Here is a 25,604-nt window from a genome sequence, read left to right as displayed (position 1 = left end):
TTATTGATAGACATGTAGTTATTGACATTTTATTATTCATCTTTTTTATCTTATCTTTCCCTCTTAAAGTAGTGCCTCTAAGATTCCTTGGGATATTGGTTGGTGACAATGAACTCCTTTTGCTTTTTCTTGGCTGAGAAGCTCATTATCACTCCTTCAATTCTAAATGATAGATTTGCTGTGTCAAGTAACCTTGGTTGTAGATCCCCATTTTTATCACTTTGAATATTTCCTTCCAATCCTTTCTGGCTTGCAAAGTTTCTGTTGAGAAATCAGCTGACAATCTTATGGGAGCTGATTTGTAAGTTACTAATTGCCCTTCTCTGTTGTCACACAGCAGCCTAGCAGACTGTCCCCCCATGTCTTTCCTTAAGGAAAGAAAAGTCTGTGAGATTGTGCATCTCTGGGACTGTATATTTCTCTCTATTTAGTCTCCAAAAGAGGGTTTGCAGCCAATGACGAGTAAGATTCCCCACAGGAGTGAGGGGACAACTCAAGCCAGGCAGAACCTCATGGAGACCCCTGATGAGCTGCCTTAGAAAGATTTGGGAAGGGGCCTTGTCTCCCCTCCCCCCTGCCTGGGAAAAACAGCTGCTAGCTCTGACTTTTCCCTCTCACCTAATTGGGAGAAAAGTCTTGAGAGTGATAAGATTAAGCTCTCTCTGCTCAGCTCTGTGAAACAATTTCAACATGTGATATATGTCCCTTAAAAAAGTTGCATACCTCCCCTCAAGGACTTTCTGCTTCGGCTGTTTGAAGATCAACATAATTGGTTTGGGTTGTTTCTATAACATGACAAATGAGTCCCACAGACTGTGCCAAAAACACTACTACTCCCTTGTATACTTATCAATAAAAACCTCCAGTCGGCTTTATTCTGGGCTCCAGTCTTTCAGAACTGTGAGACCCCTGACCTTCTGAGATTTAATTGCATTAAGTCTCTGTATGTTTCTTTCTTAAAACTTAACCCAAAGCTGCCCCTTCTTGCACCCTCACTGCCCGTGTTGCGCTGGACGCAATACTTCTCTTGCTGCTGTGAGATTTCTCTCCCTGTCTTCAACCTTTGCCATTTTTATTACAATGTATCTTGGTGTTGGTCTGTTTATGTACGTCTTGTTTGGGACTGTCTGTACTTTCTGGCATGTATGTCTATTTCCTTTGCCAGATTAAGAAAGTTTTCAGTTATTGTTTCTTCAAATATGTTCTCAGTCCCTTGCTTTCTCTCTTGTCCTTCTGGTATCCCTATGATGCAAATGTTGTTATGCTTGATGTTGTCCCAGAGGTCTCACACTATTCTCATTTTTTAAATTCTGTTTTGCTTTTTCTGTTCCAATTGGATGTTTTCTGCTACCTTGTCTTCCAAATCGTTGATTCGATCCTCTGTTTCATCCACTAGTCCACTGGTGATTTGTTCTAGTGCATTCTTCATTTTCAGTTATAGTATTCTTCACTTCTGACTGGTTATTTTTTATAGTTTCTGTGTCTTTGTTTAATGCTTGCTTTGTCTTTGTTGAGGAACTCACTAAATTCTTTGAGCATCCTTATAACCAGAGTTTTGAACTCTTGCCCATGGGAAGAGTTCTTGTTCCTTTTTGCTTGTCTACATTTTGTTTAGTTCTGTTTCTGGAATTTACTCCTGTTCTTTCATTTGAGATGTATTTCTTTGTTTCCTTGTTTTGGCTGCCTCTCTGTTTGTTTCTATGTATTAGGTAGATCTGTTATATCCTTCCCGGTGGCCTTATGTAGTAGGTGCCTGTGGGGTCCTGGCACAGTCTCCCTGGTCACCTGCACCAGGTGCTCCAGGAGTATCCAGGATGTGTGTTGTGTGTGTCCTTCTCTTATAGTTGAGCCTTGATTGCCTTTGGCACATCAGAGGGTAGGATTGACCCAGAGGCTGATTGGCTGTGGGATTTGGCTATGTCCATAGCTTATGAGCTGCTGTGCTGGGTGGCTTACCACATGGAGCAGGACTAACCCAGTGGGCTCTGTTGCCTTTTGAGACTGCCCCTTGGCTGTGCCCTTGTGACGCTAATTGGACAATGCTCTACTGTAGTCTGAAGCCAATGTCCAAGTATGTTGGATCTGGGGTCACTTGAGAGCGGCTTTGGTGCAGGCCTCTGTCACCCACTCCCTGTTACTGGCTCGGGAATACCTGGTAGGAGGTACAAAGTAATCCATGTTTGGTTAATGTCTGTGCTGGACCTGGAGGTGAGTGGGAGAGGCCACACTAAGAAAAGAGAATGGCTGCCACGAGTACCAGGTCTGGGGTACCTCTGCAAAAAGCCAGGACACATAGACACCTGCTGCTACCTGTTCTCAGTTGCCAGTTGCGGTAAGGTTCAACCACCTAATAAGTCTCTTGGAATTGGGTGGGGTAGCATCTCCGTGCCTGAGCAGGGCAGAGCAGCCGAGCTCACCAGGCCACTCAGAATCAGATTTCTCCATCAACGTAAGGGGTGGGCTCAACATGGAAAGATGGTGCCCACCTGCCAGCTTCTTGGGAAGAGCACCCCACACAGTGAAAATGGCAAATATCTTTCAGCTCACAACCTGAAGCTACACATTATGTCTGTCCCCTGTATGTATCTTATGCCCCAGGAATCAACGTCCCTCTGCCAGAGCTCAGGGTGAGTACATGTGAGTGAGTGAATGTGTGTTAGGGCCCTCTAAGAGTACAACTGTGTTTCCTGCCACCTCTGTCCCACCCCGAGGGTCAGAATCCCCACTGTTTTTCACAGCCACAGGTTGTGGAGGCTCCTCTTCCTAGCACCAGTATTCCTGGCTGGGGAGCCTGGTGTGAGGCTGAGGTCCTTTGCTCCTCCAGGTGAACCTCCATGGCTGAGATATTCCTCCTAAATTTCATCTGCCACAGAGAGGTTTGGGGTCTGTCCGTTTTGCCTCTCTGTCCCTCCTACCAGTCTCAACGTTGCTTCTTCTTTATATCCTTAGTTACAATAAACTTCTGTTCAGCTATACTTCAGATAGTTCTCCAGGTTGATTGTCCTATAATTTAGTTGTAATTTAAATGTGTTCATGGAAGCAGGCATGCACAGTGTTTATCTAGTCTTGGATCATTCTCCCAGCTGAGGTTACTTCAGTTCAGTGGTCTCTCATTGGTGCAGAAGACTGCAGCAAACAGATACCAGACCTGGTTCCCATTTTTCCAAAACAGCACAAATCTAACTCAAATAGTTTGTAAACACTGCCAAACTTTGGCCAGACTGAAAAATGATGAATATTGGATGACTTTTCTAGAACTCATTTATATATTTGGCATATCTATTTATTGTGAAAGTGGGCTATTTATTATGAGATACATAAAATATTTTGTTGCCCTTGCATGCTTGAAATAGTTTCCCCTCTGTAATTAGGAGAAAGTGAAAAATTCTACTGTCTGTAATGCAGAGTGATTGTTTTTCAACATTTAGCTCTGTCTGCCTTTAAGTTCCATCTTTTAAAAACAACTGCTTTATTGAAGCATACTTAACATATAACAAACTGCATGCATTTAACAACTACAATTTGATCATTTTTGACATGGGCATACAAATGTGAAATCAGTGCCACAATCAAGATAATGAGCATATGCACTACCCTGAAACTTCCCTTGTGGCCCTATTCCTTGTGCTCCTTTTGAATCCCTCCTATACCTTCCTGCCTCATCCTTCCAATCCTTATTCAGCTCTAAGCAATCGCTGATCTGCCTTCTCTTACTATAGATTAGTTTGCAGTTTTAGAGTTTTATGTAAACAGAATCCTGGAGTGTATATTCTGTCTTGTATGGTTTCTTTCCTCATATTGATTTTGAGATTTATCCATGTGTTGTATTTATCAGTAGTTCATTCCTTTTCATTGCTGAGTAGTATTCCGTTGTGTAGCTATAGCACAACTTATTTATCCATTCACCTGTTGATGGACTTTGGGGTTATTTCCAGTCACTATTTTCCAAGCTCTTACGAACATTCGTGTATTGGTGTTTGCATGGACATAGCTTTTCTTTTTTTGGGGTTAATACCTAGGAGTGGGATGGCTTGTGTTTGTGAAATGTGCACGTTTAACTTTTTAAGAAACATGAAACTGTTTCTGAGTGATCATTGACATTCCCAATAGCAGTGTCTGAGAGTTCCAGTGTCTCCAAATCTTGCCAATGTTTGGAATGGTTGGTCATGTTTATTTTAGCCATTCTAGCAGGTACATAGTGGTATCTTATTGTTTTAATGCATTTCCCTTATGCCTAATGACACCGAGTATTTTTTGAAGTGATTATTTATCATAAAATTTTTTTTTTTGGTGAAGTATGTGTTCAAATTTATTGCCCATTAAAAAAAGTGGGTGTTTTATTATTAAGTTGCAAGAGTTTTTTTTTAAGTTTATTATAGACACACATCTTTTGTTGAATATATATTTTGCAAAGTTTTTCTCCCATTTTCTGACTTTTGTTTCTATTTTCCTGGCAGTATCTTTTAAAGAGCAATCACTTTAATTTTATGAAATTGAGTGTATTGATTAAAAATAATACTTATTAAGGAATATTGACATAAAAAAGATGTACATATTTAATGTATAAAAGTTGATGTGACTTTGGCAATAGGTATACACTTGTGAAACCATCATGACAATCAATGCCATAAACATATCCGTCACCTCCAGAAGTTTCCTCCTGCTCTCCTTATTTCTTAATTTTTATTTATTTATCTTTTTGTGGTAGGAACACTTACCATAAGATCTACTCTCTTAGCAATTTTAAAGTATACAATACAATATTGTTAACTATTGCACTACAATGTGGAGAAGATCTCAAAGATTTATTCTCTTGCAGAACTGGAACTTTGTACCCTGTCACCAATACTTCCCCATCCCCTGCCCCTTCCTGGCTCCTAGTAACCACCATTCTATCCTTCCTCTGCCTCTATGAGTTTGGCTATTTCAGATTCCTCATTAAAAAGGATCTGTATTTGTTCTTCCGTGTCTGGCTTATTTCACTTAGCACAATGTCCTCCAGGTTCATGCATGTTATCAGGAATGGCAAGATTTCCTTCTTTTTAAGGTTGAATAATATTTCACTGTATGTAAATACCACATTTTAAAAAATGCATTCATCTGTGGATGGACATTGAGGTTGCTTCTTTGTCTTGGCTAAGTGTGAATAATGTTGCCATGAACATGGAAATGCAGATATCTAAAAGATCCTGATTTCCATTTCTTTGACTGTATGTATACGCAGAAGTGGGATTGCTGGATCATATCGTAGTTGTATTCTTAATTTGTATTGATTTTTAAGACGTTATGTGTTGCATTCTTTGTGTCACAATTAACAAGTCTTTGCCAAACCAAGATATGCAAGATTTGCTTCAATATTTTATTCCAGAAGGACATAGTTTTAGCCCTTGCATTTAGGTCTATGATCTATTCTGAGTTAATTTTTTAATATGGTGTGAACTAAAGTTTGAGGTTTGTATTATTGAATATGGCTGTCCAAGTGTTTAAGCATGGTTTGTTGAAAAGATTATCATTTCTGCCTTGAATTGCTATGGTACTTTTGTTGAAAATTACTGATCTTATATGTGTGGGTCTATTTCTGGGCCTTTTATTCAGTTCCAAAGTTATATTTGTCTACCTTTACATAAGTACCATAGTTTCTCAAGTACTGTATCTTCATAAAAACAGTATCAGTAGTTTCAGGTTTTGAAATTTGTTATCCCTTTGAGTTCTATTTTGCTTACATTGTCCATTTGGATTTTCATAGATGAATCTTAGAATTCTTTTGTGAATATCTACAGAAATTTCTGATAAGGTCTTTATTGGGATTACATTGATTCTAGAAATCAATTTGGAAAGAATTAACATTACTATGAGTCTTCCAATCCACAACACAGTAATTCTCCGTTATTTAGATTTGAAATTTCAGAATTGTTTTGTATCTTTCAGTCTACATGTCTTGCACATTTATCAAATCATTTATCAAATTTACCCCTCAATATCATATTTTTGATACTATTATAAATTATATATATATATATATATATTAATTTCCATTGTAATCATTTCTTGTTAATATATGGAATCAGGACCCACCATAATCATCTGATTTGAACTTAATTATCTTGTAAAGACCCTATTTCAAAAGCAGGTCTCATTCTGAAGTATGGGGGTTGGAACTGCAACACACGCAAAATAAGAATTTGTGTGTGTGTGTTTGGGGGAAGGGTGACACAATTAGTTGCATAACAGTAAGGTTTTTTTGAATTAACGAGTCTGTTAGTCTTTGATTTTAAAATTTACAGCATTTTACAGGTCAAATGCAGAATGTGGGAGCCTATCATTTTGACCAAGATCTTCTCTCACCTTGTCAAATATGTAAACCCTAGGACAGCTCCCAAGTCCCTCCCTCAGGCTGACTACATGAATGCCTTTGATTAGAAGAAAATGTGGGAATTCAGATTTATCAACATGGAATGGGAAGGCTTAGATGTGACCATATGAAAATTAAACTATCCCTCATAACAGTGGAATAAACAAATTTAATGACAAATTAAATGACAAAATGTATTTCGAGAAAGTATGTACAACATATATAACAGGCAGAGTAGTATACATGTTGTGAAAATAATTTATATAAATAAACAAGAGAAAGACAATCTATGATAATGACATGGAGGGGCAAGTTGGTCAAGTGCCCTGGTCATCAGGAAAATGGGAACAAAAACCAACAAAATACTGTCGACTTATCTAAAATATAAAAAGATAGTTAATAGTATAAACCAGGATGCAGCGAAATAGGTTTTTCATATCCTGTTGTTGGCAGTGTCGAATTTTAGAGCCATTTTGGAAGGAAACCTTTCATGATCTATAAAAATACAAGACAGGCATATCCTTTGACCCAGGAATTTCACTCCTAACAATAAGAAATATCTCTAAAAATTTTTGTAATTAAGTAAAAACAAGTTTCAGAAAAATACACACATATGATCCAGTTTATGTAAAAAAAATTAGATATTTATATGCGTATCCTTGGAAATGAAAAGAAATGTGATTTCCAGGACACTCCAAAATGTCACATTCAGTTATTATAGGACCTGAAGAGAAATCTAATGGAGGTGGTGCAATCGGTTTTTAACTTCCACTTTTTTACTCTTCATACTTATGTAATATCTTGCGTCCATTTTCTAAGATGTTGGAAGGTTTTATTTAAATATCTTGGGCCTTTTACAATGAAAAAGGATGTGTGTTGTATTTTTGTGCAATAATAGATATATTACAACATAAATTTAAAAACTAAATTAATATCCACATATTTGCCCATTTTACTCCTTCACCCAAATCATCTCTACCCGAAGTGTGTGTGCTACATATAAGCAATAAAGAAAATTTCCATATTTTTCATAAGGTGAAATACATTAGTTTCTGAAATTCATTTCAATTTTTGAGCAGTTGGAATAACTAATATGACGCAATAACCAGAGCCTGGGTACTTCCCTGGGTCCAAAGGAAGCAAGTTTTGGGGACAACCAGTGGTTGTTGTCACCTCCGTTAGCGTGATCTGCTTAAAAAGGAAGATTTGATTAAAACAAAATCCTCATTTTCTTTCCCTTTCATTGCAGGTTACAATCGCCGCTTTTGGTTTCCTTGCAGGCTTTTTAGTCCTTTCAATAATGTAAGTGCTTCTTCCTCATCTTAGTTCTCCTTTCATTGTTTGGTCCTTGATTTCCTCACTATCTTCTCTTTATTTCTGATTCCTATGTTGCGCCTTTACTTTTCTTCTTGTTCTGTTGAGCTTCTCCTCAGTCTCATGCACTGGCCTCCTTAGATGCTGCTGCAGCTTCCCTTCCCCCCCAGGGAGATATTGAACAGGTGCAGCCCCATCCCTCGCACTGTGGGTCTCTCACGACGCAGTAGTACACAGCAGCGTCTCTCAGGGTAACCTGGGGCAGGATCAAGGTACTGGACTTTCTGTCTGTTGGGATGATCAGCGTGGCCATTCCATTGGTCTTATTGTCTCTTACACTTTCAATCACATGCTCCGGACCCTGGTGGGGAGTCTGTCGATACCAGATTATGTACTCACTTCCAGTGATTTCAGAGTGGTTACAGGGCAGGTGCACGGGTTTTCCTTCAGTACTCTCCATTGCATCTGGCTGTGTGGACTTAGCATCGCCCATAATACCTGAGGGTGTGAGAAACAATAGATTAGCTCGAGATCATCACATCTGGGTGCATCTAAGTTCAAGTTCATAAGCACTCCTGAAACTCTCCTTTTTGGCCATACACCATACTTGAGCATGTTCATGTGTGTTGCACAGGATAATGGAAATATTACCGGTATCTATTACTGAACTATCAACAGCCCCAAGGCCAAAGATATACTGCTATATTCTAAGACCACTGGAATCAATTGATCCCAAATTTCTTACAGCCTGAGAGCTGTGAGGCTCAGAGGATCTTTGTGAGGAGTGGGTATAATACACTTCTCACAGTTACTCTTAGACACTCTAGAGAAACGCATAGAAACACTCAGATGCAACTTCTTTCTGTCAGATTGGTAAAGTACAGTGGGAGAATCAGAAGCAGTAGATAGACATGAAAGTATCCTTTCTCAGACCCAGATCACTTACCCAAGGTCAGGAGAATTGTTATTCCTGTCACTGATTTCATAGTTGAAGTGCAAACTTAACTCAGTTTCTGCATTCATAGATTGAAGGATATCCCAGCCACAGCACAGCAGCCACTAGCAAGCCTCAACCAGGAAGCTTTCAATGGGGTTTCCCCAGGCAAACATTTGCTGAAGACAGAGCAGTCTCTGTGTTGAGTTTGCTACCACCCACAGGATTAAACATCAACTGAGAAAGAGGGTAACAAAGTTTTTTCCACTGTGCAACTTTAATTCAGTGAGTTTATCCTGAAGTTTTCAACATTAAAACTAAAATAGTTTATGTCTGACTGAGTCAGAATAAGTAAAACCACCCACAGGTGATTAATCGTCCCTCATTTGGGGTACATGGCAAAACCCACCATTGAGCTGGTATGAAATGTCCTTTAATCCAAAAAACATATGTTGATCCCTGGCATATGAGGAGAGAAGAGAATTTCTAGCCATATTTCCAGCCAGAGCAATAAGTCTCAAGAGCAGTAATATAACGTCTAACTTCTAATGTTAGTAACATTTCTCTGGTCGAAAAAAAAAATTACTATGATCTCAGTTTAAAAATCCAGTGATATTGTGGAAGAAAATATTTGCAATCTATATGACAAAAATAACTTCACAGTTGTCTGATACTGCTGTGCTCAGCCTGACAGGAAAAGATAAAATTCAAACCCAGTTGAAGAGTCAGGTCACCTGTTGCTCAGGTCTCCCCCATTGGCTCCTGGAATGATGTCTTACCATCTTCTCATGGACATGGTTGGATGCCTCTGAACTGATACAGGAACGAATGACTTCAAATGTACTTATTCCTATTCCACTTGAGCCCCATTTAAACACATATTTGCTCATCTCCATGCCCAGGCCTAGGGGTGATATGCACTGGGGACACTAAGGAGAAAAGAAGGAAGGATGCGAAGAGAAGATTTGGAAAGGGAAATGACATGAAGATATTTGACAAGAGAGATGGGAAAAAACAGAAATGAATTTCTCTGGTTGTTCTCAAAAGTGGTTGTTATTAACAAAATGTGATAGAATAAAATTAAAATTATTCATCCTTCTCTGCTTGGTTACTGAAGTAACTAAGCTTATTACTTCAGTATAGCAGCAAATACTTGGCCATTTGAAATTAAACTATTAATCACTTCTATCTTCTCTTCTCTGAGGGGTTGGCTCTTTGCTCAGCATTTGGGAAGAGGCTCACTCATGTCATTGAAGCCTAATGTGACAGTATGAAGTACAAGGTGACAAAGTGAATGAAAGTAAGTCCTTACACATGTTAGTGATGACCTCAGCCTCACCCTGGAATGAACTTTGGTTTGCTTCTGTAACAGCCCCCTCTTGTTACTGTACATCTGTCTCCTTAACTTACAGCGAGGAACCATCAGTCGGCAATCTTTCAGAGCTTGTGTTTTCAGTCTAAGATTAGATATCTCATATCACTTCCCTCCCTGCAGTGCCAAGGCTTCCTACCACAATACTCTAAAGGCTTAATTCTTTTCAGTCACTAGGGGATTTTAGAACTGTTTCTGTGATGTTTTGCTCACAGAAATGGTTCTAAAATCCCCCTCAATCAAATTTCTTTTACTTTCCTTAGTGTCTTGGTTTCACAACATTTGAAGACAGTCCCTGAAGCCCACATTGTTCATTGCTTAGCTTAGGATTTGGCAGAGACTTAGCACTTAATAATAATTTGTTTGGTGAATGTGTTAATATTTATTGGGACATAGTACATGGAAGTTCTCTCAAAATTATGCCAAATACAAGGTTCTAATTTTTTGGAAAACAAATAGAACAAAAGTGTCCAGCAGTGAAGACAAATACAGAATTATACCTGTGTACAAAATTCCAATAGACAGGAGAGCAACTCTCACTCCCCAACCTTTCAAAAAAGAAAAACTCACACATTCGGATAAGGCAAGCCTGCTCATGAGAATATGGCAGCGTATGTCCCGGTGGTCATACAGTCATAATTAATCTAATACTTCCTCAAAGTGGATCTACTTTGTGTCAGACTACAAAGACATAATAGTAATTCAGGCTGGTATAAAAATATAAATGAAAGAAATATTGGGATTGCTAAAAGAAATATGAAAGGTAAGAGTCATTATGTTGTCCGGTTCTATAATACAAAAGTCAGACCAATATTACAACTTTTGATCTAGTGTTTGTTATTGTACGAATCAGATGGTATAGAGAATCCAGACTGGTCCAGGAAACAATGAACATTGTGGAACTTTTTGGTTTTGTGTGTTTGTTTTTTCATAATATCCGTGTTGGGATATAACTCACATATCATACAATTAAGTCATTTAAAGCATAAAATTCAAGGCCTTTAGTATATTCACAGAGTTGTTCAATCATCATCCGATCCATGTTAGAATATTTCATGACCCCAAAAAGGAACCCGTACACATCAGCAGTTACTCACCACTTCCCCCCAATGAAACTTCTTCAAGGTAACCACTATTCTACTTTGTCTCTTAGTCCATTCTGGCCATATAGCAAACTACCATAGACTGGGTACCTCATAAACAATAGATATTTATTTCTCACAGTACTGGAGGCTGAGAAGTCCAAGATCAAGGCACCGGCTGATTTGGTGTGTAGTGAACGTGCACTGTCTGGTTCCTAGATAGTGACTTCTTGCTGCGCGCTCACACTGTGGAAGGGGACAGGGAACTCTCTGGATCCCCTTTTAAGAGCAGGAATCCCAACAGACTCACCTCTTATCACCATCACCCTTGAGATTTAGGATTCAACTAATAAATTTTGGGGTGACACAAACATTCAGACCATGGCTGTCTTTATAGTTTTTCTCATTCTGGACATTTTTTATAAGTGGAATTATAGAATATGTGAGCTCTCGGACTAACCATTTTCATCGAGCATAATGTTTTCGGGTTCATATGTGTGTAGCGTGTCTCAGTACTTCATTACTTTTTATTGCCCAATAACAGTCCATAGTATGGATTTACCTATTTTTATTTATCAGGTCATCAGTTGATGCTAATTTGGGTTGTTTCTACTTTTTGACTATGACCATTCATGGACAATTTTTTGGTAACAAAATGGGATAGAATAAAATTAAAATTATTCATCCTCCTCTGCTATGATAACTAAGCTTATTACTTCACTATAAGAGGAAATATTTGGCCATTTAAAATTAAACTATCAATCACTCTGCTCAGCATTTGGGAAGGGGCTCACTCATGTCCTTGAAGCCTAGTGTGACAATATGAAGTACATAGTGAATGGAAGTAAGTCCTTACACATGTTAGTGATGACCTCAGCCTCACCATGGAAGGAGCTTGGGTTTGCCTCTGTAACAGCCCCCTCTTGTGACTGTACATGTGACTCTTACAACTAGGAACCACTAGTCAGCAATCTTTCAGGGTTTGTGTTTCAAGTCTAAGGATAGATCTCTCATACCTGCTACTTTCCTCCCTCTAGTGGCAAGACTCAGTGAAGAGCTTTCTAGCACAATACTCTAAAGAGTTGATTCTTTTTAGTCAATTTGGGATTTTAGAAGTATTTTGTGCTGTTTTGCTTACAGAAGTATTTCTAAAATCCACCTCGATCAAATTCCTTTAGCTTTCCTTGTATCTTGTTTTCTGAACATTTGAAGACAGTCCCTGAAACTCACATTATTCATTGCTTAGCATAGGATTTGGCAGAGACTGAGCACTTAATAATAATTTGTTAGGTGAATGTGTTAATTAATATTTATTGGGAGATATTATATGGAAGGACTCTCAAAATTATGCCAAATAACAGCTTCCAATTTTCTGGAAAACACATGGAACAAAAGTATCCAGCAGTGAAGATAAATGCAGAATTATACCTATGGGCAAAATTCCAATAGACAGCAGAAGAACTCTCACTCCCCATCTTTCCAATAAAGAAAAATTCATAAATCTAGGGTAAAGCACGCCTGGTTATGAGAATATGGCAGTGTATGTCCTGGTGGTCATGCAGTTATAATTAATATAATACATCTTCACAGTAGATCTAGTATGTGCCTGATTACAAAGTCATAATAGTAATTCAGGCTGGTGTAAATATATAAATGAAAGAAATATTGGGATTGCTAAAAGAAATATGAAAGGTAAGAGTCATTATGTTGTCCAGTTTTGTAATACAAAAGTCAGACCAATATTACAACTTTTGATCTAGTGTTTGTTACTGTATGATTCAGATGGTGTGGAGAATCCAGACTGAGCCCAGGAAACAATGAACATTGTGGAACTTTTTGGTTTTGTGTTTTTTTATTATATTCTTGTTGGAATATAACTCACATATCGTACAATTCACCCATTTAAAGCCTACAATTCAAAGGCCTTTTGTATATTCACAGAGTTGTGCAACCATCACTCCATCCATGTTAGGATATTTCATGACCCCAAAAAGGAACCCGTACCCATCAGCAGTTACTCACCATTTCCCCTCACGAAAGTCCTTCTATTAATATGTAACCACTCATCTACTTTATCACTTAGTCCATTCAGGCCGCTATAACAAGCTACCGTAGACTGGGTAGCTTCTAAATAATAGAAATTATTTCTCACAGTTCTGGAGGCTGAGAAGTTGAAGATCAAGGCACCGGCTGATTTGGTGTGTAGTGAACGTGCACTGTCTGGTTCCTAGATGGTGACTTCTTGCTGCGCCCTCACACTGTGGAAGGGGACAGGGAACTCTCTGGACCCCCTTTTAAGAACACTAATCCCAACAGCCTCACCTCTTATCACAATCACCTTTGAGATTTAGGATTTAAGTAATAAATTTTGGGGTGACAGAAACATTCAGACCATTGCAGTCTTTATAGATTTTCTTTTTCACTTTTTTTAAAATTAAAGTTTATTGGGGTGACAATTGTTAGTAAAGTTACATAGTAAAGTTACATAGTAAAGTTACATAGGTTTCAGGGGTACAATTCTGTAATGCATCATCTATGTATCACATTGTACGTCAATTCTCCTTCCATCACCGTATATTTGATCCCTTTTACATACATCCACCATCCCTTTTGCCCCTTACCCTCTGGTAACCACTAAACTATTGTGTGTGTCCTGGGTTTTTGTTTCCTCATTTGTTTGTCTTGTTCCTTTTTTGCTTTCAGTTTTATATACCACTTAACAGTGAAATCATATGGTTCTCTACTATTTCTGTCTGACTTATTTCTCCTAGCATAATAATCACAAGATCCATCCATGTTGTTGCAAATGTCATTATTTCATCTTTTCTTATGGCAGAAAAGAATATATATACCACATCTTTTTTATTCAATCATCTATCGATGGACACTTTGGTTTATTCCATGTCTTTGCCACCATAAATATAGATTTTTTGTTATTCTGGACATTAATTATAAATGGAATTATACAATATGTGGCCTCCTGGAACTGGCTTTTTTATTTACCATAACGTTTTTAGAGTTCATCCATGTTTTAGCATGTCTCAGTACTTCATTACTTTTTAATGCCCAATAGTAGTTGACAGTATGGATTTGCCATTTTTTATTTATCAGTTCATCAATTGATGCTAATATGGGTTGTTTTTACCTTTCGACTGTGAGCATTCATGGACAAGTTTTTGTGTGCTCATATGTTGTCATTTTTCTCAGGTGTATACATAAGACTGGAATTGCTGGATCATTTGATAACTTTATGTGTCATATTTTGAAGAACTTTCAGACAATTTTTCACTTTGGCTGCACCATTTTACACACTCATAGAAGTGTAAGGAGATTTCATTTCTTTATAGTTTCACCGACTCTTTTTATTTTCTGTCTTTCTGATTAAGCCATTTTAGTAGCTATATTTGTGAAGTAGCATTTTCCTGTGATTCTGATGAAGAGATGGTGTTTATAGCATTTATTCTTTACCAGAATGAGGAAGTTCTCTTACCTTTGAATTGCTAATAATTTATTTTTTAAATATGACTTAATTTTTATTATACATCAAGTACACTTCACTATTGAGATGATTAAATGACATTTTTATTCCTGTTGATTATTTCTTCGATTGATTTAGAATGTTAAATAGAGATTACATAAACCCAACTTGGTTGTGATATCTTATCCTTTCATAAAATCTGCTAATTCAATTTGCTAATATTTTGTTTAGAAATTTTGAACCTATGTCCATTGGTTATATTTATTCATTCATTAATTCATTTGTTCATTCATTTATTTATTTTACTAATTCCAGTTACTTTTTAAAAATCAGTTTCAGGTGTACAGAACAACATAGTGGTAGACATTTATATAACTCACAAAGTGATCACCTCAATCAGTGTATTATTTATCTGAGACTATACATAATTATTAGAATATTATTGCCTATATTCCCTATTGTACTATATATCCCCATGAATATTGTTTTACTTTTTAAAATTATAGTTGGCATTCAATATAATTTTACATTAGTTACAGTAGTGCATACTTATTAGACATGTATAAATTTATGAGGCAATCCCCACATAAGTCTAGTACCCATGTGACAATACATAGTTTTTACAATATTGACTATATTCCCCGTACTATACTTTATATCGCGAGGACGCTTTAGTCACTAATCATCAGAGAAGTGCAAATTAAAACCACAATGGGATATCATCTCACACCTGTCAAAATGTCCATCATCGATATATCAACAAACAAGTGTTGGAGGGATGTGGAGAAAAGGGACTCCTTGTGCAGTGTTAGTCGAATTGCACATTGGTGTAGCCACTGTAGAAAACAGTATAGAGGTTCCTCAAAAAATGAAAAAATAGAGCTACCTTATCACCCAGCATTCCATTCCAGGTTAGTTATCCAAAGAAATCCAAAACACTAATTTGAAAAGATATATGCCCCACTATGTTCACTGCAGCACTATTTACAATAGATATGATAATACTATATTTAAAAAAAAATTCTTAATTCAAGTTTTAGTATGATGATTATTCTGTCCTTGTAAAATGTTTCCTTTTTCTTTCCTGTATTTAAGTAAATTTGTTGCACCAGTTGGATTACGATAGTTTATACTATGATAATAATCAACTCCAAAATCTCCGTGTTTAAAAGAAACAGTTGTTTATTTCTTGCACATACCTTTCTTACACATACATACATGAATCAAGGTGATGCTCCGGTCAGTTTATTATGTGTGATGACTGACCTTTGAACCTTCATATCTATACACAATTCAACAATCACGACAGCTGAAAAAGCAGAGATTGAAATTAAGCTATGCAATTAAATGTCTCTGTCATGAAATGGCAGATGCTGTTTATACTCATACTTTTTCAGCCCAAGCAAGTCCGATGGCCACGTCTCTTCAGAAGGCGTGCAGTTCTCCTGGTGGCTGGAAGGAGAAGGGAACTGGATGTTAATGAACAGTAGTTGCGTGCTCCGCAGTCAGCCTGTGACTCATAACTGAGAATTCATTTTCTTTCTTCTCCCCAGGCAGCAGACAGGACTCCTTCTGAGACAGGATAGGTAGCCTAGGAAACTCATAACCCCGTCCAGGGTACAAGATGAGGCGCCTCACTGGTTACACAAGTAACAAGTGACTGTATCCAGTACCTGCAGCAGGAGAAAAACAAGAACCAGTTTCATCCAACTGGGCTGAATCCTATGACCGTGACCAGACCTTTAGCTAATTATAATGTCATTATAATCTCATTTACATTGTGGTTATTATTACTTCCATCATGCACATGATGACATGAGAGTTCTGTGGAATTAAATAAGAATGGAAAGCATGAAACAGAGGGTCCTGCTTAAGGGTAGGAGATGAATGAACCATGTCAATGGGATGTCACCAATTCCCACCCTAGGAGGCGTACAAACCCCTGACGGTGACTTCCTCTGTGACTGTTGTTCTCTGAGATCCTCCGCACTTTACTTTCAAGTGTGTACTTTGGTTTTCAATAAATCTCTTTCACTTTCCTGCACCTGTCTTGCTCTTGTATTCTTTCTTCTGTGAAAAGAAGAACCCAGTCACCGCTGCCCCGGGTTGAGTTTTCTCTTGGAACATCCCGTGAGCCTCTGGTGATACTTCTGCAAGGGAGACAACTTAGGATCCACTTTCAGTGACTCCTTCTGATCAAAGGCATGGTCTCTGATTGATATCCTGTAGTTTTCTCCAGGTGTTGATGTAGATCCTTTCGAGGCAAGATCCATAAGAGGCAAATAAGCAGAAAATAAGCAAATAAACTAAAAGAAATAAACTGTCTCCTCCAGGCATTCAATAAATCATTATGGAAGAGTTCGGGAGTACATTGTAGAAGATTGCCTTCTTGCTACATAAGAATGAAGAGAGACAGTGTTGATCTGAAGCAAGTCTGCCATACCGGGAGGCACTCGTTATGACATTCCTTTCCCTGTTTCGATGAAATTGTACTGTCTACAAGGAGCTCTTTTGCTCCTTGTTTTCCACATTCTCTGGCTTAGCCCTCTGGGATAGTTTTCCTCCATTATCTCTTGGCCACATGTTAAGGACTTTGCCTTCCCTGGAGGATAAATCGTTTACTGAGCTTATTCTCTACCTGAGTTTCTTAAGAGCCAAAATCTTTTTGAATCTCTAATGATCACAGTTTGTTTTAGCCAACGCTTCTTTTGACCGTACAGAACTTTCAAAAAATTGGTTGCCTTCTTATCTATTTGATTTTTGTAAGAATCATATATTTATGTATTAAAAACATGCAGTGAGCCAGTCTTGCCATGACCACGTCGCTCATGACAGGAGGATGGCTGAGAGTATCTAGACCCTCTTGCTGAGGTCAGTGCTGGTTGGACTGAGGTTCTTCTAACTCACTCAGCACCAGCACTGTATGCAGACCTTTCCTTCAACAACGAGCAGGTCTAGGCAGGATTGAAATGGGAGGCTTTATGCAGTGGTCAAGGTGTGCTGGGAGCTTGAGGGCACTTAAAGTTGTCAAACCTTTCACCCACATAATAACTGTGGTTTCTAGAATTTCCCCTTGAGCAGACTCAAAATTTTATTTTGAATGTGTAAATAATCTCAGATTTGACTATGAAAAGCTCAGAAAAATAAATTCGTGTGTTTATAAAATTTGTTTTTATACAATATGTATATACGTAAGTATATAAAATAATAAAATGCATTATTATATTTATAAGAACTGTTAAAATCACCAAGATATTGGAAGAGAGACATGGATAGTTTCTACTGCTATTCCAATACTGCTGAAAATCCAACAATTCAAGATGAGAATTACAAAATTATTCCTTAATAAAAAAACAAAACAAAAAACTACAATTTGAAAGGAACATTGTGATTTATTTTAACCCACAATACAAACATATTACCCGGAATCTCAAGGAACAATGTTGTTTTATACATTGAGCTCTAATACGCGGCAGTTTTTATAGAAGGAAAGTTTGCCTTAGAAGGTCTTAGCTGTGCTGCCACACACAGTGCCAATCTTCTTCCTGTCTGTGGTTCATGGATTTCTCCTAAGCCTCTGAGCAGGTGGCTGCCTTAATGGAACTCTTAGGTTTTTGTTAACCTTCCACTGTTATTTCTATTACTGTGGGATCCCAGAGAGCACAGAAGTACTTCGCTGAGTCTGCCAGTTGTAAGCGAGAGATGGTGAGGCTGATGAACTTTTTTGCCTTCTGGAAGTTCACAGAGTAGCGATTCTTCTTTGTATTTCCCTTATTATAGTTCTGATAGATGAGGAAAACCATCTGTCCACTGGGAAGCTGTTTGTACCAGTACAAAATATAAACAGTTCTTTTGGTTTCATACTGGCAAACCATTGTCACAGCTCCTCCTTGCTGCACTGTTATTGTCCTCTGAGCTTGGGTTACTTTCTGGGCCATGATGAAGCCTGTGGAAAAAGGAAGACAGGGTTTGTCCTCACAAATGTCTCAGATGCGTCATGAGGAATAGATTAATTTACAACACAAAAACAAAGAAAAGAATCAGATAGTGTTTCATTTCCTCCCCTCTCTTCCCTCCTAATATTCCCACTAGTTACAACTTTCGTAGTCCCCTCCTTGAGCCTAAGAGGAAGCTGAGGCCCCATGTTTAGGGCCACACATACTGAAGCTAAAGGAGACCATGAATGCCCACAGCAGGCCAGGACAGAGCATGATAGAAACTCTTCTCCTGGTTGAAGAGAAATTCTTGTCCTGGTTTCTCTTGTTCTCACTTTAGCCCAGAGACCAGACCTTCACTGCGTGCCTGAGTGACGAATTCCTGGGGTTGTCAGGTGTTTCTACCCCCAAACAGGAAGTCAAGTTCATAAGTAGGATGTTACATTGCTCTATTCAGAGACTGAAACATCTACCCCACTACAAACCTCTGCATTGCCTTGGTGTTTTTCTGTAGCAATACATTTGAAAAATGCTTTAATATATGCAGCAAGGTACAGGAACGAAGTTTAATTATCTTTTTGGTAGTGAACTTTCGCTTCACACCATTGTGATCTCAGACTATATTCTGAATGATTTAAATTCTTTGAAATCGATAAAGTCTTATTTTATTGATTGAGGCTTCTTATCCAGAAGAGACTCAAATTTGACAAATATTCCTTTTGTGTTTATAAAAAAATATGCATTCTGTTGTTTGGTGGTAATATGTTCTACGTATATAAATTAGATAAAAAGTATTACTTTTGCTAGTTATATTTTCTCTACGTTTCTAGTGAGAGCTGAGTGTTAATATTGCATCATTGCATATTTGTTTATTGATTTTTAAAATTCTACTACTTTACTCTTCTAATTAACTCTACCGATTTATGTTTGATATATTTTTGAAGCTATGTTATGAGGTGCATATGAAAACAGAATTCGTCCAGCTTCCTGGTAGACTGTGCACTTAATCATTGTGAAGAGTTGCTAGGTTCACACACTTGAGAGAATCTCTATTATGAGTAGGGTCTTTCCCAGCTTCCTTCTGGTACAAAGAGAAATGATTTAAATCCTGTAAGTATAACTACAGTTGATAACAGTCCATTCAGGATTGAAGGACTCTGAACCACATCTTTTTTTTTGCCCACTCACCACTGTTGCGACAATAAAGATGGGTTACTGGATCATTTTCAGAATTTACATTCTATTTCTAGTGTATCTACAGGAAACTTCAGGAAAACACGTATGACCATTTTTCTTTCCCTAGACTTGTGATGGACCCTTCCAGAAGGTCCTGACTTACTGTATCAGCATCTATGACAAATTTTTGACAGATACAATATTAATAAGAAACATCCCTTTGCACCAGCTGCTTGAGAATTATACCTAGTGAGTAAAAGCATATGAATAAACATTTTTAAAGTTAAAATTCTATGGAGATGAAGTATTGAGAGAAGATAATAGAACACAAGTAAGAACAAGTAGGTTCACTAGCCTAACATGGCTCTGACAGTGGTATCCAGCCCTGTCATCTTTAGGAATAAAAAGAATACCTGAAAATAGAAGGTTCTGCAATAAATCAACCCTTAACTTAAGTATCCATGTTTTCTTAAAGCAAACTTATTGCTTCATGAGCCACTGAAAATTTAGCTTCTTGAATAACTATATTTTGACTTCTATTGGGTACCAAACCCCTTTTTTAAAAAAGCAAATTAATTGAACCAAGGAGTGTGTCATGGGTGCCACTGATTTATAGCTAAACGGCCAGAAATTCAGGTAGTGAACTGGATTTATGACTGTCGTCCTGAGTTGTAGGGCATTGTAGCAAACTCCAACATAAAGCTGGTGGGTCAGAAGCACAGGTAACAACCTGAGCTCGTGACTGGTATCTGAAGTGGGGGTGGGAGACAGGCTTGTAGGACAGCCCTCAGCCTGTGGGACGTGATGCGATCTCCAGGTAGATAAGGTCAGAATTGAGTTGAATTGTAGGATGTCCAGCTGGGGTCTGGAGGATGCTTGGAATGTGGGGGAAGCCTCCCCCCACCACACACATGTTGAAATTAGGTGCAGGAACCCAAAAGAACTATGTTCCCCAAAAGATTGAGTTGAGCAGGTATAAATTCTGGAATAATCAAGCATAATTTAAAAATACTATTTTTCATATGTTGCTTTATTTATGGCATACTCCATGGGAAGAAATATACTGATATCTGAGGATATGGCTTTTACACGTGATCCTATGTGGTCTCCAAACCAACAGTGAGGGAGGGCTTCTCAGAATGAATTCCACAGCTTCCTTTGTAGATCTCAGCTTACACACATCAAGAATTAGCTACTAAGAAATGTCTGGGTAAGGTTTGTAAGTAAGTCTTCCCTGAGAATATGAGAGTAGACCTTTGCCTCAGATTGAGTTCTGGGCATTTTGTGAGTCTCTTATCTCTTCCATCTTTTTTTTTTTTCCTTTTCTTTTCTTTGTAGCGGGCTGTCTGGGACAACAGAAATATAGAAATATGTTGCAGTCTTCTAGCTATGATGGTGATGTGATAAGCCTAATAGTTTTAATTGCTTTCTGGAAGTTCACAGAATATTAACAGTGTGTTGCATTGGTTTCTGCATTTTTGTGCTGAAAAATTAAGAAAATCATCTCACTACTGGGAAGCCTTTCGTACCAATACAATACATAATATGCAATCCTGGTATCATATGAATTGTCTAGTTCCACAATCCCACCCTCATGCCTAGATGTTGTTGGTTGGAATTGAATGACCTTCTGGTATATGCCGGATCCTCTAGACAAAAGAAAGAACAAGACTGATCCACAGAGCTGACCTGTAAGGGAGTTACCAAGATCTTCCAGGGAAGGAATTAAATCTTCAGTGAAGGCAAAAGGAGTCAAAATCTGGTTCCTATTCCCTTCTTTCAGATTTTCCTGAAGTGGTTGTCACATTTGGCCATTGTTCATCGCCTCTGCCCCTCCCCACTATCTACCCTGAATCCTAGACTGTCCCCAGCCTCACAGTCAGCAACTGTCCCTATCATGGAAGACAGAGTACGTTAGTACCCATCACATGCTGAGATTTTTTCCTCTGCCTCTAGGAAAAAATCTGCTCTGAGCTTATGATTAGTCTTATTGAGTTTTGTGTAAAGCTCCACCTAGACTTGTTAGAGAGGGGCAATGCAGCTGTCTCAGAACAGGAAGTTGGTTTGGTGACAAGGGATGGGTCAAGCCGTCAGATCATATCCTGCTCACACTTGCATAGACTAAGTTGAGCCACTACATGTGTTGAAGATAGCCTCTTTCCTCCTAATAAAAGTTGTTCAATTATTCTCCAGAAATTTTTGGCCATGTAAATTTATTTCCAGATTTAGATTTACATAAAAAAATACATTACCTATGTTTTCTTTCCCAAATGAAGAAAAGATATTTCAATTAAAACGCCGACAGGGCTTTCTTTCCTTATATGAGACTAGACAAGTGTTGTTACACACAATGTTTCATGGTAATACTGGAGCCTACACATCCTTTTCTGTCTCCTTTCCCTCTCATTTCATGTTTTCAAACACTTTGCTTAAAGTCGAATCTCTTTTCTGTTTTTTTTTAGGTTTCTGATTATGACAGGTAATATTTCACAAGGACAAAAGAATATTTATATTATATTATATTGTATTATATTATATAATTATATATTATATTACATAATAATATTATATTATTAATTGTATTAATTTTTGCTCCAAAAGACACGTTAGAGCTGATTGTCTGGCTAGGTCTTATTCTTGGGGAAACACGATATAGCTTTCCTTCATATACAGTCATGAAATAGGGTAAGTATAATAGCAATTAGAGTGAAAAATGTCCATTGTAACAGACTTTATAACTGGGTTGGAATCATTTATAAATCATTTAAAAAATATCTGAAGATAAAAGTTCTTTGATTTATAGATTAGGATGTTAGAAATAGTTTTGTTAAGAACAGGCATGATAACTAAACTGTTTGTTCGTTCATATTTTTTATCTTTTGAAATGGAAATTAACTTCATGGTATCACTTATATGTAGAATATTTTTTTAAAAGTTGAACTCAGAAATAGAGTATAATAGTGGTTGCAAGAGGCTGGGGTTGGTAGGAGAAATAGGGAGAGGTTGGGAAAATCTATTAAAAATAATTTTAAAAATGAATCCATAATATAATCTATAACATAATAAATGTATAAAATACACATGTAGATAAATGTTATATAATATATGATATATCATGTTATATTATTTTTTCTCAGCTAGCCCCTGCTATTGTGGAATATGTATATATTGCGTGCATACATAATACATATATAATACATATATACACATATAGATACACACAATATATGTATAATATATTGTGGTGTAATATGGTAGGAAAGTGAGACTTACTTTGGCCAGTTTGCTATGCAAGTTATAATAGAAGCAGAAGTTTAAAAGATGTTTTTGTGTTTTAGGTCTTACTCTTCTTCCTCTGGGACTGCCATGAATGTATGCCTGACCTAGGCTGCTGGAGGATGAGGCAGATAAGGGAGAGCTGAGTATTTTTAGTTACCCAAGAAAAGGGCATTCTACACCAGTCAAGAGCCAACTGATCTTTAGACGTAACAGTGAGCTCAGCCAGGCTCAGTCTAAATTGTCAATTCACACATTTATAAGAAAATAATTTATTGCTTTAAGACTCTGAATTTTGGAGTTATGTACATTATTGTAAAAATGGCTAACAGATACAGCAGCAGATATGGGGGCTTAATTGAACAGCCTATGGCGTGGCTTCGAGAAGATAAGAGCACATTGCATTTCAGTAGGGTATGTAGTCCCCCCAGTGAGCTCTGTGTTGACTCCATGATGAGATTTCTCTCACAGTTCCAGAGATCTGGGATCTCTGAGCCCAACCAAAATGGAATGACTACTGAAAGAGTCTTCTGTGAAATACGTAAATCTAACTAAGGGACCTCTTTGGACGGCCACATGATTTTATTCTCAAGAAGACGTTTCAGGAACACCTTTAGCTCTCTGAGAAGAATTAGTGGAAAGTTCCTTCACATATATTACATACACAGACACACACACGTACCTACACTACATATCCATTATGTACACAAGAAGTCTTGCTTTCTCAGAAAAGCCACAGTGTCTCATTCTATTTCTCCTTTTTTTTGGGGGGGGGGTGTTCAGATAGTTGGGATTTTTTTCTCTCTTTTCACTTTGAAATTCTGTATTTACGGGACTAAGAACATTTCTGGCATGAAGAAGAAAAAATTTTCATAGAGATTCAAGTTCACTAATTTTCTTCTGTTCATAATATAGTGAAAACCACAACCAGTGATCAGGAAATGTTTGAGCCAATGTATAGCCATTGGGCCACAGGGAAATAGATTTTATCTAGTTCGAACCTGTATTTCACAGATGAAGAAATCTGAGTGATTAATAGAATTACCAAAGGTCATACAAATTGACAATGCAAGTTAGAATATAAAACGCCAATCTTGAAATTTTTTTATTAGTTAACACCCTCATTTCATTACCACTCATGTATAGTAAAAGGGAATCTCATGTAGGTAACTTTAGCCATCTAGATCACTTAAGTATGAAGCTGGAAAATGCCAAGTTACTGGGGACCCCTGATTGAATAAACACTTGGGATAATTCCCAGGTCATCTAAGGTCTTGTGTTCCTGGAATGACCTTAGCCTGATTCTTCACTCTCAACTTTGAGCTACATCCTAAATGCTCAGTGCTACGGAGCCATCTCAACTGACAATCAGGATGGCTACCAATAACAAGATCTTTGCAACTGACAAACTTTGTGACATGCTTGTGTTTATTATTATGACCCATAGGGCAATACCTCTTACTGGTGAACAGTGTGTCAAAAAGTTCAATGTCTTCCTGGGGAAAGAGTGCACAGTAAGTGATTTACTGAAGCAATGCCTAGAAGTAACTTATAAGTGAAGAAATAAACAAATGAATAACATATCCATCCTCAAACGCATTCAATGTAAAGGCACAGTTATCCAGAAACAATAACAGGAATTATAATATTTTGTTCATTTTACACTAAAAGGAAGTGCATGATTGCTGTACTCAAAGGCACACAAACATTCACTGAGAGAACTTGCATTACAACCATGGTTTCCCCATCCCAAATGCATCTTTCCCCCTAGGCTAGAAGAGAAACAGGGTATCCTCATTCCAGGATCTAGTGGGAACAAAGCATCACCAGTGATTTGTGCCTTGGTGACAGCAGGTACCTCTCTTTAAATGTGAAAAAAGAAAGAAAAGAATGGTTAGACTCTTGGACACTTGGTTAGCAATGGACACAATGCTCAGGGAACATTCTTGACTCATTTGTAGATGTGGCCATGTATCAGTCTTCCTTAAGCTCAGCTTGATCACCTACTTTGAAGCACACCCTCTCTAACTGCCGTGTGTAAATGGAAGCGAGTCTGTGTGCCTCCCAGTCTGAGACCCCAAAGTAGAGGTTGGCGTGGCCCCAGCTGCAGGTTTGTGTACAGCGTGCAGGTGCCTGGAGAGCACTGTGCACTTGCTGCACAGAAGTACAAGGCCGAGTCTCCAGGCTGGGAGGCCGAGATGTGCAGAGACAGGTGTTTGGCACTCACGTTGAGGAAGACCGTGAATCTTTCATCTTGATTTTTAACCTTAACTGAACTTATTGATATCAGGAACTCAGGACCTTTAGCAGGGTATTTTTTGTACCATGCAAAGTAATCAAACAAACTATTACTGTAGTTGCAGTTCAGAATAGAAATTCCTCCTTCTTGCACACTCAGGGATGGAGAATGTTGCTTAACCTGCTGCTGGTCACCATTCTTCTGTTGACTATTCACCCCTGTTTGGAGAGACAGTAAGTAACAGATTTAAAATTTTATTATTAAAGTCCCCACAAGAAGCCGTCTTGAGCCAGAAGGCAAAACAAAACAAAACTCCCCAATGATGTCATCTCCCAGCCTTGTAACGTTCCTTGGAGTTTTTCTACTGTCTTCAAACCTCCCACCCACAACTCACAGTCTGCCTGAATCCACAGAATCAATAGTGATGCGCACAGGAGCTTGCCCAT

At 37.9% G+C, this 25,604-nt stretch overlaps 1 gene segment (V, D, J or C); it reads right to left on the bottom strand.

The window, feature by feature from the left end:
* LOC117022730 (T-cell receptor alpha chain C region-like) overlaps positions 1–25,604 on the bottom strand; it is a 326,986-nt gene extending 301,382 nt beyond the window's left edge. The window contains 2 exon segments of the C gene segment in view: positions 25,071–25,376; positions 25,553–25,604. Of these exon segments, the coding sequence occupies positions 25,071–25,376; positions 25,553–25,604 (358 nt within the window).

Source organism: Rhinolophus ferrumequinum, chromosome 6, assembly GCF_004115265.2.
Source record: "Rhinolophus ferrumequinum isolate MPI-CBG mRhiFer1 chromosome 6, mRhiFer1_v1.p, whole genome shotgun sequence".
NCBI lineage: Eukaryota > Metazoa > Chordata > Mammalia > Chiroptera > Rhinolophidae > Rhinolophus > Rhinolophus ferrumequinum.
Note: the sequence above shows the minus strand (reverse complement) of the source record. Positions and strands in the feature narration are given on the sequence as shown.